At 35.8% G+C, this 19,172-nt stretch overlaps 2 protein-coding genes across 6 annotated transcripts in view; one reads left to right on the top strand and one right to left on the bottom strand.

Annotated features, from left to right (window-relative positions):
- The window catches only part of LOC149553079 (Protein phosphatase 2C family protein), a 268,679-nt gene that overhangs the window by 79,585 nt on the left and 169,922 nt on the right, over positions 1-19,172 (top strand). For 4 of the 5 annotated variants that reach the window (XM_089788589.1, XM_089788591.1, XM_089788586.1 and 1 more), the window contains 2 exons: positions 179-287; positions 2,460-2,496. In XM_089788589.1, coding sequence (XP_089644715.1) covers positions 179-287; positions 2,460-2,496 — 146 coding nt within the window. The remainder of the gene's footprint in view (positions 1-178; positions 288-2,459; positions 2,497-19,172) is intronic. The other variant, XM_089788587.1, reaches the window with a different exon arrangement.
- LOC149553080 (uncharacterized) lies at positions 17,234-17,948 on the bottom strand. The gene is made up of 2 exons (XM_089789553.1): positions 17,530-17,948; positions 17,234-17,384 (listed from the first exon to the last, which is right to left on the bottom strand). The coding sequence occupies exons 1-2, from the start codon at positions 17,946-17,948 to the stop codon at positions 17,234-17,236; spliced, it is 570 nt and encodes a 189-aa protein (XP_089645679.1).

The raw sequence follows: 19,172 nt of genomic DNA, 5'->3' as shown, positions 1-19,172 counted from the left end.
TCCGGCTTGTAGTGCATGGTTTGAAACTTTGAAGTGTAAATAACACGTATAACTATTTTTCTTTATCATCATGAAATTTTGTGGTACTTTTTCCTAAAAGATGTGTTATTAACAGGGTAAGTCAGTTAATATTATGATTTTTTGAATCAACTTGAGGCTCTTGGTTCTTGAGTGTCAGGTGTGCTCATTTTGCCATCTATGATGGACATGGAGGGCGCCAGGCTGCAGATTATGCTCGAGCACATTTGCATTCAAATGTTCTTTCTGCTGGGCTACCTCGTGAGTTGGTGGGTCTAACTGGTTTGATGTCTTAATAGCCAGTCACAATGACTGTTCTGTTTTTGAGGAAGTTCCACATATATCAGAAACTGTAAAATCCCTTTTGAGGTTAGTAGTTGTCATAGAGGAACTTTTCAGAAAATAAGAAGAGAATTGCTAAAAGATTGCTGAAGAAAATGCTGTGTAGTAGTTATTCAGTTGAATGATTTGGTGGTACATTGCTACTGTTTTAAATTTGCTGGAATCTTTGCCCCTATTGTTTTCCTAAATGTGAGCTTATTGTTATCCCTCTATCTTCGGCATGGATGCAATTATAGACAATCGACCAATAGTGACTTTTTTGCGAATATCTTGATGCCATTCTTGATTTCTTGGAATACAATTACAGAATCTTAGCTTTCTAGATACTGTCGGAAAATTTCTGCCTGATAAGTCCAGATAATAGTGCAAAATGGAATCTTTAGGTGCTACCTCTGGCCATAACATCTATTATGGTACAGGAATGCAACAAGACAATACACACTTTTTCATTTTTTTTTCTTGCTTAGCTTTTTCGGTAATTGTGGTTTTGTGAATTTACTTTTTTCAGTTTTACAGTCTTTTAGAGTTATGCCAAGTTTTTTCTTTTCGATGCTGAGTTGATGGAATGCCATCTACACTGCTCTGACAAAAGAAAAGACTAACTTTAGGGAATTATCAGTAACAGTGTATTGCATTCTAAGCCTAAACAATAAAAGAATACAAAATGAAATATATTTAACTTCCTCAGTATTGCAACAGTGGCAGGTGAATGTGCTTGTAGGTTTCTTCATATGATAATTTTCTTCTGTCTTGCTGTTGAAGCACTTTGGTAAATGTTTGAAAGATCTTCATATATTCATTAGCAAAATATATGCAATCAACTATAAGTAATGTCTTTGTAGACATGCTAGCATTCTCTAAAATCAGTATGGGGATTTGTGCAATTATAAATTATATCTATGATACACTGCCATGATTTTATCTGTCTGTCAGATTTACTTGAATCCCTATTGACATTTAGATTAGATCTGGTTTGTAGAAACTTGATATTCTGCATTTTCAACCATGAGTTTGTGCACTCTTGTCATTTCGAATCTGAACAACTATCATGCAGACCAACATCAGAATGAAAATGCAATTTCTAGTCCTAGTATTCATGATACAATAGCAATAAACATGAGGTTTTGGGGGGCAATTTGGCAGTGTTTTGTTACATGTCAATGGACATTTATAGCACTCTATTGTCTAGGTTTGTTGTGCAGGTTTAAGCAAGGCTGTAATAACCTTTGAGTGCCCAGAGTATTGCTGACTGACTTCTTTAGGGTTTCTTTTACATAAAATATAAAAAATGCATCGGATTTTATCAGGAACCCTCTGATGCAACCAGGATTATCAAGTTCATGCCATTCTTTAGCAGGAAGTCAGTGACGATGCTCTACAATTGGTTTTTTTGGAGGACATGAAGGATTGGTCCCTTTCTTGAAAATCTGGCTGCAGAATGATCTACCTTCCTCCTTTTATATCCATAGTTTCTTCAGCCTGAAATATTTGGTTCTTTTTGGGAATTACTATTATCCTAAGGGAAGTCGAGGAATTTTTTACAGAGGTTGGTGATCTGTCTTTTCAGGTTGAGTAGGATAAATTTCTTTCTGGCAAATCTGGCTATAGCAGCACCTCTCTTCTTTCTTTTATTTCCTTTTGTACCATTTTCCTGGATGGGGGATTTTTCGAATGCCTTTTTGTAGCTATTGAACTGTTTTTAATTTTAACTTTTGGAATTTGACCTTTTTCGTGAAGTTCCTTTTCAAGGTCTGCTTCAGTTTCTGTTGTAGTTCAGGCAATTCATGTCCACCTCCTATTTTAGTCATTTGTGGACATTGAGATGAATATCAAATTTCAGTATCAAGCATTTGATTATGCAAGCTTATGAGTTGGGAACATTTATATGCTTGTCGACAAATTGGATGGTAAGATCTGACAGCTAAGGATTTATTAATTAATTCAAAGTTATAAATATTGATTAGTCTATTGTCTTTGTTGGGGTCATGTAGTGCCCTTGATTATAGAATTTCTTGTGTAAAATTTTTGTTGTACACTGAGATATACACTTGCATTTACTGAACCTTAACTAAGTAAACTATTGTTTTGGACATTTGCAGATGGACATAAAAGTGGCAAAGAAGGCTATTATTGATGGTATGCTTACAGTCCAATTTCATGGAAGACACAAATGAAACTCTTGCATGCCTTTAGTCAGACATTTCAAGAATATAATATTCATGTATAATATGGTTTGAGTCATTTTCTTTCTGAAACTCCAATCATATATATTGTTAGGTCAGAAAATTTTAGTTTTTAGGACTCAGTTTACTACATTAGACGCTTCCCTATCTTCAGATAGCACCTATTTTGGCTTTGGAACCTGTGGGGTTTGCCTTCACTCTTAAGATTTTCCAAGTAATGCACAGATGTTATGTGTATTATTCATTGCTTTGATTGTGTCCAAATGCATGCACATTGACTTATATTGACCATCTCTTGCTTGGTACCCCTTACAAATACAGTTCAATAAAAACATTACATTGAACATTTAAATCAAGTTATATAAGGGAATTTGATTACCTTGGCATTGAACTGACCTGAAATAGAGATTTAGAAGTCTAGGGTAGATCATACCGTGTAAGTTATTTTGAACATGGCCCTTTGATTGATAGGGTTTGTTGGGGTTCTGGTGTCCTGTTGAGAGGCCTCAGAATAGGTTTCCAGATTAGTTTGCATTAATATGCATATTCTTTTATGAGTAAGAGAAGGTTTTATTGTATTGGAGGATATAATGTTCATACTACATGATGAATGGCATTATATTTTCCCATCGCATTATATTTTCCCTTGTAACAATCCTGATGTTGGCTACCTAATTGTGCTTAATACATTTTTCTCATTCAGGCATGCGTTCAATATTAAATAATTATTGTTTTGGAAGATGAGATTGTATTATGAGCTGATATCTTAACAAATTTATGTCCTGATGTGTATTTTTTGTTTTGCTTTCCTTTCATATATATATATATATATATATTTGTGTTATTGGAAGTTGCAATACTTGTATTTGAATATTATTGTTTTTTCTTCAACAATTGTTTTCTGGTAAGATCTATGAGAAAAGTGAAACTAATCAAGGAAACTAATACTAAGCAAAAACTGATTAGAAGAGTAACAGTTTATTTGTTTGTGTAAATCCTTATTCCTCAGACATTTTGTCGTCACCAATGCTAGTTGCTTGTGCTTGTTCTTCCACAAGAAATTCTCAGTCAGTTTATTTTCTTTTGATTTTCTATATTCTAGATTCATTTCCTTCATTATTTTTCCTGTGCTTTCATGCATCTCCCAACAATTTAGATCTGCATCTTGCTCCGTCTCATGGATTAAACTATTATATCTACTATTCATCCTTTTCCATCGCTTTTGACCTTTAATTTCTTAATTTGGTTATCCTTCTCTGTTATTTATGTTCAACTCCTTAGATAGGTTTTCTGTTATAAACTGAATTCTCTCACTTAATCATCTTCCTTTATACACTCTATAGACTAGTTTATTTCCGTTTTTCATTGATTGTCATAACAACATACGAATGATTCTTGTATGTAGGATTAAAATTATCCTAGTATCTAGATGATCACCATTATACAAAATCCCTACACAGATTTTAATCAGCAAAGACTAATTCTGCCAATCATGATCAACTTCTTTATCATATATCACTCTTCAATGTTGACAGATTAAAACTACTTGGGGTCTAGAAACCTATCAATGCAAGATTTCAAAAATGATGCAAAAATAATGGATAAAAGCCCCCAATATTTATCAAGAGAAAAACTGTATCAATGGAAAGAAAAAGGCACAAAATCTTTTAGTGATGTGATACTGAATCTGATGGTGCGCAAAAATATCACTTTTGTCAAGTTCGAGGATAATATAGATTCTCTAAATCATCTTTAGCTTCAGAAATTTTATGTCATTTTGGTGGCTTGGAAATGAAAATATCTCTCCCCAAAGCCAAATTTCAAAAAGCTGGAATACCTGTGTTGGACGATTCTGTTTTCAGAAAGTTTTTTATATGCTGGGCTAAATCCCCAAACAATCTTTACAAACTTTGAGGTTCAGGCTTTTTGTTAGACAATTTATGTCTTCTGCTCTGGTTTTGTTTTAGACTTGCATTGAAGAGATGTTACGAATACTAATTGTAACATTATATTCCAACTTCATCTTAACCACAATAATTTTTATACCAACTTTTTTTGCATAATAACTCTCTAAAAAAATTAAATATAATTCTATGCATCACTGATATATAATGTTGCACGCAGAATTCTTTTACAACAGATTTTATTTTTAAAATAAAATCTTATTTTTAACATTCCAAGATTGCTTTATTTCTAATTTAATGGTCACTTAGTGTACTGTAGTTGGATTAGTTAGTTTCTATTTCTGGCTTCAGTTAGTGGTTGTTTTGTGTAGAAACGTCATTCTCGTAATTCCTTTAGATGGAGCTTTGTTTCTCCATTGTAAATACATTAGTTAATTCGTATTTCATGGTATCAAAGCCATTTGAAATTTTTAGGCAAATTTTTTCCATCAAAATTTGTGGGTATTCTTAAAAAATTTTTTAGTAGTTTTTAATTCCTATTTAATTCGTTTTGTTTGAAATAAAAATAAACTACACGTTCAAATATCCAAATTGCAACTTTGTGACTAGGGTTTTGTGCATTTTATGGTCTCCACCTTGTATTTTGAAGCCAGTATTTTTGTTGCAGTTCTTGCGCATTGAGGGTTCAGTCATGTCTTTTCCTTGCAATTTCTTCTGCGCCGTCCACAAGAGATGGTTCGCTGTGCCCATGCCTGATGCTGTTTGTAGGCTTGTGACATCCACATTGCATTTCTTTTTCCCTGCGATGAAAGTTATTTTCTGGAACTTGTTCACATTTTTCAGAGATGTGCAGGTTTCTGCTCATTGACTGCATATTATATTGAGGTTCCCTTTTTTATGTGCTGCAATTGTGCAACATCAACATTTTTTTCCCGATTTTTTTTTGATGTGTAATAGGCCGAAGCCAAGATTCATGATTATTATTTGTTAAGCTCGAGTAGACTCGAACCCAAGACCTCCCAGATAAGAGGCCCTCAATTTATCGTTGTATTCTAGGCTTTGCCTTTTTTTCCCGATTTTTTAATACAGTTGTGTTAGCTTTGGTTGTTTCAATGCATGCCCAGGGTTTCAACTGTTTTTAGTATCTATTGCAGTTTCCTTGTTAGAAAAGAATTTTACCTTTTGCAAAAACCAGCTAGGTTTGCTGCAATTTTTTTTTACGATTTTAAATAAAAATTGCCTGTCTTTTTTAGTGCCTTAGGATATTAGCTGGTGAAGATTTGTCTCTTTCTTTGACAACCTTAGATTTGGTCAAAGTTTAGTATTCACACTCTATAGAGACTTGTACAAGTCTTCACTAACTTGAGGATAATATCAATAGAGACTGGCACAAGTTGTCATACTCAAGGGCTAGATTCCAATTCTTTGTCGCATTCTCATTGTACTCAGTTTTCTTATGGGGTTTATGTAGATCAAATCCTTTTCTATCTTGCATCTAAACAATTGCATTTGATTGAGTGGATGATGGAGCATATACTTCGATTCCACTCAGTTAAAGAACTTGTAACCTGTTGAGTATGTAATGTGCATAGAGCATTTATTGTTTATTTTTATAGTTCAAGAATCAATACCTAAATATAAACTATAAAATAAAAATATTTTAATATAATATGTAGCATGATAATGTCAATTGAAAAATGATAATAAAGATGATACATACTTGGGAGAGAATTTTATTTGCAGGAGGTTGCATGAAAATAGAGCCTTGATCATGTAGATACCATCACTCATTGACAATTGTCCTATATTTGTCATGAAGAGTGTATAAACAACGTTATTTTTTAAGCTATCGATTGGCCAAACTTGGTCAAGATTTGGAATTCTTCATTTGTTATGTTATTAGATGTAGCTTCATTGCCAACAACAATTTTCCCATCTCTATATGGTGTTACCCTCCTCAATAATGAAAGTATCTCTTTGCTACAATGCTTTGACAACAAAGCAAATGCTAAGAGATAGTAAATGCTGGTCAACTTTTGCTAACAGTCAGTGATAATTTTTTTTCCATTGTGTCATATTCCTTGGCTGCTATTATTGCGCTTACTATTCTCCACCATGGAGTCCATGCCATCATAAATTTCACCCAGACGTGGGCAATCAATATCAACATACCTAATCATGCTCATGATGGGTTTAGTGAAATGGAAATCATATTCCTCATTAGCCCACCGCTCATCATCTAGGATTAATGCTTTTACTTTTTGGGCTCTTTTTGTGCTTGATTGCCTCCAATGGCCATAGTACTCGAGGTCTTTCAAACCTTCACACGTTGTTCTATGATGATAATGTAAGATGTAAATTGTGTTTTGGCAACCTAATGTGGTATAAGAGAATACACGTTAACAAAAATACAATAAAAGTTAAAGTGTTATAAATATATTAGAGTAAAACTTAAATTACCTTTAATAACTTCAACTTTGAGAAGGTCTCGTGGCTTGTGAGATATGATGATTAATCACAATCATTTGAATCTCTTTGGTCTCCATGTAGACTTGTTGACCTTTTCAATTTCTATACCAATCGTTCGCAATATGAATTGAGTGAGTGGATTGCACATGGGTCCAAAAAATGCGAAGGCTATATGTAGCCTCCATTGTAGACCTAATTGCCCTTCAATTTTTTACTTTGTCCATTATGACTCAACAACATTTTCATGCCTTACTATTTAATAGATTCTATGGGGATATTGGTAACAAAATTTGTATCTTTAACTTGTTTCTCATGATTAGCTACTTTAAAAAACATCACCCCTTTAGGGGTCACCGTTAGCACATCGATTAAAGATCTTTTTTCAAAATCTTTCACTTCTGTCAAGAATTATGGACATACTTACTTCAAGCCAAGCATCCTTTATCACTCTCAATGATGTCTCTACAAAAGCTTTCTTCTTCGCCAATAAGACAGTTCATGTCTTTTCATGCGGAGACCAACACAATTAAGAGGTGTATTCAAAGGTTATTTACTATATCCTACCACAAAGGTGATCTAACAATGTTGAAAGGAAGCCCATTGCCATAAATGTAATGAACAATGCTATAATCTACAACATTTTAAATTCCATTTTGAAGGTCTTGTGCAATGGGCCTCTTTTTTGTGAGATTGAAACATTCTCATTTTTAGAAGCTGGTGGCATTGACATAGAAGGATTTGGCCTAGTTGGTTGTGTGAAGCGACTAGGAAGTTTGTGTGAGCTTTCCTTGGCAAGAGGATGTACAAGACCCTTAGATTTATTGCTTCTTATGTCAACTTCCTCTTCTTTTATATAAGCCAATATTAGATCCTTTTTCAGCACGTTTTTATTTGGGGATGACACATAAGTGAACTTTCATGCGAAGATATGAGCTTGTATACCAAATGTTACAATGATTACATTTTAGAGGAAAACATACGACCAGAAATTGGTTTAAAAAGAATCTTCATTTTCTACTTGCAACCGAACTAGATATTCCAACCATTTTGTATGAACCTAAAATGGAAAACATTATTGAAAATATCACTCATGAAATATACTAGTTTATTTGATGTTGCTGATCATGTTAGTCTTCTTGTGAATTGCACACCTTGTGATGATGTTCTTGTCAACTACGTTAGAGGTCACTGAGCAATTGTTAATTCTAACCTAGTGACACCCACTAGGGGGATTACTGCCATTGGATGCAATTTTAACAGTCTAGCTTCACCTTATCTTTCAGCCTTTTCAGTGTTGTTTATGACAACTCTATGAATATCCTCTTGCGTCTAAGTTTGAGTCTGAAGTGTAGAGGAAAATATTCACTCTTGTCAATTGGCTTTTAACCCTCCTTAGTTTGTCGATGACACCCTTTGGCCTTGAAGGTGAAAACATGCTCAAGGACTTCATTCAACATTGATTGGCAATGTCAAAAATTGAGCAAGTATATTTGTGATTAGAAACACCTTGAAGAGTGACTTAAGAGGATATCATTTGTGACAAGGCGTACATATGTCATCATCATTGATATTTTTTGGACTCCCAAACTTGTCAGTGTAGATCCCAACGATTAGGAGAGAAGGTGCCCTTTTTTGAGATCAACAAATACTTATTTCATAGTTGATCCACTATAGTGTAACAAAGAAGTGAACATTTTGATTATCAATTCTTAAGGACAAACATTTGACATGTCATTATCACTGATGGTTTTTGGGCCCCCCAAACTTGTCCCTTTAGATCCCCATTGGTTACGAGAGAAGCTGCCCTTGTTTGAGAGTAACAATACTTATTTCACAACTAATCGACAATATTTTAACAAAGAAGTGAACAATTTGATTGTCAATCCTTAAGGACAAGTGTATTAATTTTTTTGTGTATTAGCATGCCCATTCTATATTGAATCATAGTTCCATTGAGCTCTCCAATGGGTAAGCCAAGTAATGGGGGGACCAAGGGCTTAAGTTTGGGGATGGTGTGGGGCTGATGGCACATGGATGGTGAGGCTACAAGTGTGGTGGTGCAAATACAAATAGTACTTGAAAAATTATCAACAAAAAGGTGTGTAAGGAATAGACATAAGAATTGTAATGAAGCTTTGATACACTTAAAATTTAAACTAATAAACATATAAATCATGATAAAGAATCTATGGAACATTGACTATGACGGGCAGAGGTTTGGGCATGACTTAAGAACAAGTGTAAGAGTCACAAATGAAACTTTGGCATACTAAGTAAAGTTTAAGATTGTAAAAATCAAAAGCATTGTAATGATTGCATTGAACATTTATAGTGGTGGGTGGAGGTTTGGGGTCAAGGGGAAGTGCCCTTGCAAGGGTGTGGGGGTAGAGTCTCCAATGGTGTCAAAGGGCAGCACCCATTCTAGGGGTTTAGGGGAAGAACTTCTAGTAGATTTGAGGGGCAACACCCCTTGTAAGGCCTGTGTGCAATGCCTTTGGCATGTTGTCTATGTGATATAGTTTAGGGTTGAGGGGTGGAATCTTGGCCTCCAAGCACAAGCTAACACTTAGATACCTTAGAAACCTTCATGACAAATTCGATTTTCACAATTTGATCGCTTATTTCTTTCAATACTTAGAAGTCCTTGGGATGGTTGGGAGACTTTTGGAAGTCTCCTACATGTATTAGAGCCTTGAAACTAGGGAACGTATGGAAATATCCTTGAGACTTGAGCAAATGTGGGGGATTCCTTCTCCAAGTTCCCATGTCTTGAAACAAATGTGGTGGGATTCGTTTTTCAAGTCCCCATGTCTTGAAACCTTCGTCATTTTCGTGGGGATGGAAATAATCTTTTAGTGATTTCTCATTCTCTTTCTAGTTAGTTTTTAATTTCTCTGGAGTCAATTTTGTTTCATATACAGTTTTTCTATTTGCACAAACTTTGTCCATGTTCAAATATTCTTCTATAAGCACTTTGAGGGAAGGAGAATAAACATAATCTAAGAAAAAAACTCTATGGGAGAAGGAGAATAAGCACACATAGTCTAATAATACTGATTGACAATAATGTAACAAATTATTGGTCAATAGTTTGATTGTTGATCATTAAGCATATGTTAGACACAACTAATGCTGATGAATGAAAGAACTGTTATGATTACACAAGTCATGCTGAGGAGGAACATGGTCAGATAACTGAGCTATGAATTGTACGTAGAATAGTTAGATTAGTTGTTATGTTGTTATTGATGTCAAGCTAATTGACAATACTGATTCATGTAAGTTGCAAATCATCTTAAGGATGTGGTGTTGAATAGAGAAATAGATGGTAAAGATAGTAGATGAAATGAAGAAGTGATGTTAAGTCTGTGAACTTAATTGGGCAACTAATGAATTAGTCTATGGCAAGATAATATTGGTTTGTTTGTTTTACATGATTTGATGAAGTGTTAAGATGATGCACAATTAAGTTATTTTGGTCAGTAAGAAAGGAAATGAAGTTGTAAAGTGAAAAGTTAAGAAATCGGTGAGTAAAAGAAGAAGGAAGGTTAAGTAAGTCAAGTGTTATCGAGCAAGCCTTGTATTAACTGAGCGTAATGTTAGCTGAGTGATGGAGGTGTTCAGTGACGCAAGAACATAGTTCGGTAAAGAATAGTTTGTAGAAGATTGATCAACGAATGACATAGAGTGAAGATCTTGACAATTCTAGAAAATTCTAAGATAAGCACAAAGTTAGTTAGCAAGATCAACAGATGAAATTGGCAAGGCAAAATCAAATAGTGAAGATTCAAGACGCATCTTGAGATCTAAGAAAAGTTCAAGTTCCAAGGTGAAGTTACAGCTGGCATGATCTATAAAACGTTTTACCTAGCAACAAATATATTGAATGTGAGTTGGTAATTGATCGTGTCAATGAGAGGAATTCATGAAAACCCTAATGAATTTGATTTAGCAGCAAAAATTTGTCTATACAAGGAATGCACAAGAAGGTTTCGGATGCTGGTCGAGTTACTGGTAAAGTTGCTGAACAGGTTGCTTACACAAGGGTGTACTAAGCATATCCTGAAGGAGAGTGGAGTGATGGAGTTAGTATGATGATCAGTCAATGAGGAAAGGATTTGAGCGGAATGGAGATTTGAACAAGCAAATGTAGTTGCTTATTGTAGCAGAAAATCTCTTAGCTGAGTGGCTTTAACCATGGTTCAAAATCTCATTCTGGACACCTATTGTGAGGTAAAAAAAAATTCTCTCAGCAAATATTAGAGAGAAATCTACATCTTGGGAAAATATTGAGAATGTTAAAAATGACTTAAATTTAATTAAAAATGCATTTTTTTTTTACAAAATTCAATGAGTAGATGCATGTAATGAGTTAGTAAATGAGTAAACAAACCAAACAAGCTGATCTAGAAATATAAATGCAATAAGTAACAAAATCACATCCTCATGTGCAATGCCGATGTACTCAGAGACTCTGAACATTGAAGGAAACTACAAATGGCGAATTGTCTTTGTACAAAGATAAGCAAATACAAATGTCAAGTACAATATGAAACTAGTCTACATCTTCCTCTTCCCCCTCTCAGTAGTTCTAGTAAAAATTATGGGAGAGGGAGAGGGTCAGCGGCTCTAGTCGTAGCAATTGTTGGTGGTGGTGCTGGCTCTAGCAATGACTCCTCATCCTTTGAATCCTCACCGTCATTGTACTCATTGTTAGTGTCCTCACTCTCATTGCCTTCCTCCTGAATGTCATCCAGTCCTGCTGCAAAACCCGCCTCTTTCATAGCTTGCCTCTCCAAATCATATATATCATCCTTTGTGAACAATGGAGGTCGCTCCCGTGCGTTCCAATCACTAAAAGGATCTGTCATCCCAATCAAGTGGCTCAATTGGTGATGACTCTACCTTTCTTATGCGCGACTTAAGGTTGTATTGCACAAAGACAAGGTCATTTAGGTTTTTTTGTACCATCTTGTTCCTCTTCTTTGTGTGAATGGATTTGAATAAGTTCCAATTATGCTCATAATTGGATGAGCTATATGGTTGACATAAGATGCGAAGAACAAGTTTTTGCTGATTTGGGATATTTCCACCCCAATTTCACCACCAAGCATCTGCAAGATAAATATTAAAGAGTTAGAAAGCAAGGTGAGGACAAGTTTTTGTAGCTTAGTATTTATCTACTTATCATGCACGTGAAAGACTCCAAAATCCAAATATTGTACCTGGGTTTGAGTTTGTCTGTCTGTCTTTGTCACGACTGAGGAGAATAGTTTGGCTATTGCATTTTGATACACTTCCATCTCGACCGCAATGAGGTCTCTCACCACAATGTCAGGTACCATCCTCTGCATGCATTCACTAAAGCCCTCAATGACCTCTTAGTTGGGATCTGCGTATGATGGAAATAAGTGGTAACAAGAGTTCAGGAAATACCCCCGTTGCATGAATGGGTTGGTGGAGCTGTTTGCTCCAGCTATCAATAATATCCCATATGGGCTGAAATTTTAGGCTTTCCCCCTTGTATTTTTTTTGTAACCTCTTTGGCCCTATCCATGGCCTCATAAAGAGACCCCATTGGAGTTTGTTCCCCATCTACCAAGCAAAGAACTCTAACCGAGGGCTTCACCACCTACAATTGAAATGTAGAAAATGATTATTAATCAGAGAGTAGGGTTATAAATTAATAATGAAAGACTTTATCAATAAATACAAAAAAATTAAATATTCAACTTTTGAAGTTTCCAAGCTAACTCCACAATTTCTATAGCTTGATTAAAAAAAGTGGGTGTCAAAGACAATGCGTGCAACACTTTGTCCATTGAGTTTCTTTGAATAACTTGACTCTAGCCATCTTGGACACACAAACATCTACTTCAAAGGATTCATATGAAGAAGAAGACTTTGCACGTTAAAAAAATTGTTGGAAATCTTGTGACTGCAGGTCTAATCAACTCCTCGTCTTCGGTGAAGTCTCTCATCAAGCGAAGGACCCAAGGGTGATTGTAGATATATTTTGTTATCTTCTTTGCATCCTCTACAACTGGTTTCGCCCAATCCAATTTCCCTAGATCCTCCAAATGAAGGTCAATAACATGTGCTGCACAAGGAGACCAAAAGACTGTGCTATGCTTTTCTTATCAGATTCTACCCACTGCCACATATGTTGCTGCATTGTCAGTTATGATTTGCACCACATTTTCAGCCCCATCTGCCATCACAACATCCTCTAGCATTAGAGCCAAATTCGTAGCCGTCTTTGCCTTGTCCGAGGCATCCAAGGATTTAAGAAAGACTACTTGATCCTTGCACAAAAAATCAAAATGTTGATGATGGTACAGTTTCTTTCATTCGTCCATCCATTTGAAAGTATGGTGCAGCCATACCGTTTCCATTGTAATTTTTTCTCTTCAACCACATCTTTAGCCCTTGAAACATCATCTTTTAGCAATCTACAAGCACAAAATAAAAAAATGACATTAAGTCCACAACTTTGATTTAAAAAAATGCATTCAACAAAATTAAGTAAATTGTAAAATTGTAAAAGTATTTAAGTTTGAATCAAGTAAACTAACCTCCCACTCAAGTCTGCACGAGTAGATGGCTTGTAACCCTTTCCTGCCAACATATAGCCAGTTATAACATTTAGAAAATATGGATTGTTTGCAATATTGAAGGAGAGGTTAAAAAACAAAAATTGGCGCATTGAATGTCAAGTTGCCAATGCACATCATGGTTCCATCCAATATCCTCCAGTGATGGTTGTGATCTATGTGTGTTTCTATGCAGGAAATAACTATCAATAGAAGAGTTATGTGGTCTTCTAGAACCAATAGAGGTGAAAGCTGAGCTTAAGGGCCTGCCACAGGTAGGTAGACGAATCCGTGGACCACGAAGAGAGCTCACTATCCCCACAGGTGCTTCTTATTTTTCATCAAGGGTGACTAGGATACTTGGTCACAACCCACATCATTTCATTATGAATCATGATAATTGTTTTAGCACAATAAAACTAATAATGGTGAGTACAAAATGATTCTTAAAAAGGAAACTTACCTTGTGATTCGGAAATGGATGCCCTCATGGCCAATTTTGCCCTTTCCATTTTCAACTTCTTCTCTTCTTGGGCACTGAGAAAAGCAATCATCTCTCTTTTTATTTCCTTTGTAGTGCTACCACAAACCCTTGTGTCACGCTTTTGTATACCAACAAGGTGGTACTTCAAACAAGATAGGCCTCCACAAATTTATTTTTTGCATTTTATGCATATCACACTATTATACTTTGTTCCTTCGAAGTCATATTTTCTTGCAAAGTCTCTAGCCCCTTTTGGGCGCATGCCTATGAATCCAGATGGACATGCATCTATGGGGCCACTGCTAGATGTTGCAGCTAACCTAGTTGTAGCGGATTCCATATTTGCCATTTAATGTAAAATCAACCTACACATACAAAATAAGCCACAAATTTAGAAATTTAGTAAACATATTTAGGAGCAAACTATATTAGATTAAAACTTCAGATAAGTTTAAACACAAGCTGAAACTTGAAACAATAAAACAAATTATGTATTAAGTTATGAAATTATTGAGAAAAATATGTTTTTTTTAGAAAAATTGCAAAAACTTGGTGTTAGATCTTAGTCATTATACTTTAAAACATGTTACAGAACATTAGAAATGATATTCTAGAGTCTAAATAAAGTTAGATGCAAGTTAGCAAGTATGGCAAGACGATACGATTTTTAATGAAAAGAACAAAAATTTAAGAAACTTATTTGTGAATCTGGATTTGCTTGAAAAGAACTTCGGATCTGCTCCTAATCCACTGGCGATCACTCTACTAGAATCTTATTTTTCCGTACCTTATCGATGCATACCTGCTTGAAAAGCCAAGGTTTCGGAGACAGGGATGTCCTTGGCATAGTTGGAAAACTCGCCAAATGCAAAAACTCGCCAAGCCCCCCAAAAGTTTAATTGGGAAAAACTCAGCGATTTAAAAAAAAAACTCGGGAAAAACTCTGGAACCTAAAAAACCGCTGAAATTTAATTAAAAATACATTTATTTTGCAAAATTTAATAAGAAGATGCATCTAATAAGTTAATTAAAGACAATACAAAAGAAAGAAATGAAGTTTAGATATATATAAATGTATAATGCGTACAAAATTGCATTCTCATGCAAAATGCTCATGGTAGGAAGCAAAATAGTAAATTACTAAATAGTTTCAATCTGTCAAACTGGAAGTAAATACTAAAAGTCTAAATACATCAATACAATTTGACAATGTCAATCACATCTTCCTCTTTCCAATTGCACTAGCAGGAAAGTGTGGGGGTCTAATCCTAGAAGAAGTGCCCCGCACTGGGATAGGGCGTGAGCTGCGTGACTGTGAACTTTGTGGCTGTGCCCCCTCGCTTGATGTCCCTACTGACTGGCTCGGTGTCCTAGAAGACGATGCATCTCCTCCTAATGGTAATGCCTGATCCTCGCCTGAATCATCATCATCCTCGTCCTCATCCTCAATGTCATCCATAGTGAACTGAAAATCAGCGTTAGCCTCCCCCTCCATGGCCTGCCTCTCCAAATCAGCGATCTCATCTGGTGTAAACAATGGACTTGGCTCCTGTGCTGTCCAATCAGAATAAGGATCTATCTCATCTAGATCAAGCGGACCAGGTAGTTCTAAGAGCTGTGCCTTCTTTATGCGCAACTTAAGATTATAGTGCACATAAACAAGGTCATTAAGCCGTTTTTGAGTCAATCTGTTTCTTTTCTTTGTATGGATGGACTCAAATAAGCTCCAATTGCGCTCACAATGGGATGAGCTACAAGGTTGGGATAGGACTCTGAGAGCAAATTTCCTTAAATTGGGGGTATTGCCACCCCAACTTGCCCACCAAGCATCTGCAAAACAAAATTAAAAAAGTTATAAAGCAATAAAAAAAAAATCAGAAGCACAACTTATCAATTAGCAAAAATTTTAAAGTTTGACGCTTTACCTGGTGCTTGAGTAGATCTTGCTCTCTTTGCTAGCATAGAAGAGAACAAAGAACCCCTTGATTCCACATAGATTTGTTGTTCGGTCACAATAAGGTCTCTCTCCTCTTCACTTGATATCATTCTCTCAATGCATTTAGAGAGACCTTCCATGACCTCTCCATTAGGATCTGAGTAGGAATCATCAGCCCTAAAACAAATAGAAAATGATATCAAGTCTTACTACACAACCTTAAAAAGTAAAGTAAAATAAAGACTTATTAAAATCCCAACTTCAAGGACAATCAATTATCATAGTACCTGAATTTGGGATTGAGGAAGTAGCCTGCTGCATGAATAGGTTGGTGGAGCATATTGTTCCACCTCCTATCAATTATTTCCCAAATGGGATCAAATTTGAGACTATCCCTGTGATAGTAACTTCTAACAGCCTCTTTCACCCTATCCATGGCCTCATAAAGACCTCCCATTGGGGATTGCTGCCCATCACATGTGCGCAAGACTAGAACCAGGGGCAGAGACATCTACATTTGAAATTTGAAAAATACGAATTAGTTAATAACATAGTAAGTTATGAATTGATAATGAAACTTGAATACACTAAAAATATAATGAAGTTACCTCCACAATCTCCTTAGCCTTTGCAAAAAAGCTATCATCAAACACTATTCGTGCCACAGCCTCTCCTTCGGGCTTCTTTGAGTTAGGTGAAGCAACCCAATCAGCACACACAAACATTTGCTTCAAAGCCAATATGTGGTCAAGAATACTTTGCAATGTCAAGAAGACCGTTGCAAACCTTGTCATAGCAGGTCTCATTAAATCTTTGCCTTTAGTGGCTTTTCTCATCAAACTGAGAACCCATGGGTGATTATAGATATATTTCGTGACTCGCCTAGCATCTTCCACAATTGAACTCACCCAATCAAGTTTTCCTATGTCCTCCAAAAGAAGGTCAAGGACATGTGCTGCACAAGGTGACCAAAAAAGTGTGGGATGCCTCTCTTGGAGGATTCTACCTAAAAGATTAGCAAAAAATCAATAATCAATAACAAACTTTCCATATTTAGTATTTACAAATTACATCAAATCTAAATTGAATAATACCATTATCCATAGCATTACATTCATGATTCATATTGATTCAAATATAAAAAATTAAATCTACCTGCTGCCACATATGCTGCTGCATTATCTGTGATTATTTGCACCACATTTTCTATTCCCACCTCCATGACAACATTCTCCAACATTAAAGCCAATGTGGCTGCATTTTTCACTTTGTTGGAGGCATCGACAGATTTTCAAAACACCACATCATCTTTGCAAGCAATTTAAGAAGTTAATAATGGTTCTACTTCTTCCATCTGTCCACCCATCAGATAAAATGGTGCAGCCATACTTCTTCCACTCTTTCTTTTGGTCTTCTATCAACAATGTTGCCCTACCAACCGCTTTGTCAAGCAACCTACAAAATTTAGGTGTAATATTAAATAAAGTGTAAGTGTTAGTAAAAAATTAGGAAATAAGTTATAACAATTAAGATTTAAAATATAACAATGAACTAAAGTGAATCACAATTATTTACAATTACTAAATAGTAAAATACTAACCTTCCACTCATATCCTTGCGATTAGGCGGCTTGTACCCTTTGCCTGATATTGTCATTGCATTCACCATATTGACCCAATAGGGACTATCAACGGCATTCATTGAGATATTGTTGAAAAACCAAAAATCAACTGCTGCAATATCAGTTTGCTCATGCACCTCCTTAAACCATGCAGTGCCCTCTAATGATGGTTGTGCTCCAGGTGTGTTCTTGGGCACAAAATAACCACCTATCCCTGATGGGGATCCAGATGGTGATGATGAAGAAGTAGGAGATGTAGAAGAAGTGGAACCGGTAAATGAGATATTTTGTTTGCGGATCCGTGGGCTACGAAGAGATCCTGATATGTTCTCAAGTGCTTCTTCTTCCTCTTGCATATGAAAAGGAGCTCCTTCTGATTCAGCTATGGCTGCCCTCATAGCTAATTTTGCCCTCTCCCTATTCAATTTTTTCTCTTCAGCAGCTGCAAGTAGGGCATGGATGAATATTTTTTCTCACAGGGAATGCATATCACCTTCCCAATATCATTTGGATTTGGAGCTTCGTAGGCATACTGCCATGCCTTATCTCTTGCATTTTTAGGCTGAGTGCCTATATATCCAGATGGGCATAGTGTTTGTGGCCACTCTTCTTGCGGGTTTGCCATTTTTTTAATGGTTGACCGCTGCCCTACACATAAATATATAGAAAAATGAATAAACAAAGTTAGAACTTAGAAGCTAGGGTTTCAAATTTCAAAGTTTCAAACTTCAAACTTCAACCATATCCTTAGCAAACAACAAACTTCAACCATATCCTTAGAAGCTAGGGTTTCAAATCAAAATGATTTTAAATGATTTGAAAACATTTACAAACAAGTTAACAACAACAAAAACAAAAGAACATTTGTTATAAAACTATAAAAAGTTTTCAAACTATGATAAGATGAACATACCTGGAAAGAAATTTGTCTTCTAAAATCGGTTAGAATCCTCTACAATCCACTCAAATCCGCCTTGAATCACTTGCAATCAGCCAAGAATGCCTCCAAACCTTCTTCTCTTCACTCCTCAAAGCTCTAAACAATCCAAATACAAGAAAAAATGAGAAAAAAACATATTCACTGCTGCTTTAATCCATCACAGGCCGCGGGTGAAAAACTCACCAGAAAATCGCGATTTTTTTGCGATTACTCGCCGAGTATTCGGCGAGTTTTTACCAGTCCGCCGAGTTTTTGAATCGGCGAGTTAACTGGTGAAAAACTCGCCGAGCTAGGAAACTCGGCGAGTTTTCCAACTATGGTCCTTGGGATAGGCAGACGGGTATGGGATGTCCCCCTGCCATCCCCATTTTGGCAAAAAGTGCAGGAGATGTCCTTGGTAGTTGGGGATGTCTTGGAAAAAAATGGGGGATAATTGATCGTCCTTGGTACGGAAATGTAAGAATCCGAACCCTAGTAATACAACAATATGTTTTTTTTTTTTGAAATCCAATAAGTTATGGAAACTTGAAAGAAAGAAATTCGGGAGTCATATCATTCTCCAATTACACTAGACCAAGTACATGTTTTACTCACTATTGAGCTTGCAGTAATAATTATGGAATAAATTCATACATTCATATCCAGGGACTGTTCAATTAAAATAATATCGACTTCATGAACA

The sequence above is a fragment of the Cupressus sempervirens genome, chromosome 6 (genome assembly GCF_028749045.1).
Source record: "Cupressus sempervirens isolate cs-2001-9-10 chromosome 6, ASM2874904v1, whole genome shotgun sequence".
Lineage (NCBI taxonomy): Eukaryota > Viridiplantae > Streptophyta > Pinopsida > Cupressales > Cupressaceae > Cupressus > Cupressus sempervirens.
Note: the sequence above shows the minus strand (reverse complement) of the source record. Positions and strands in the feature narration are given on the sequence as shown.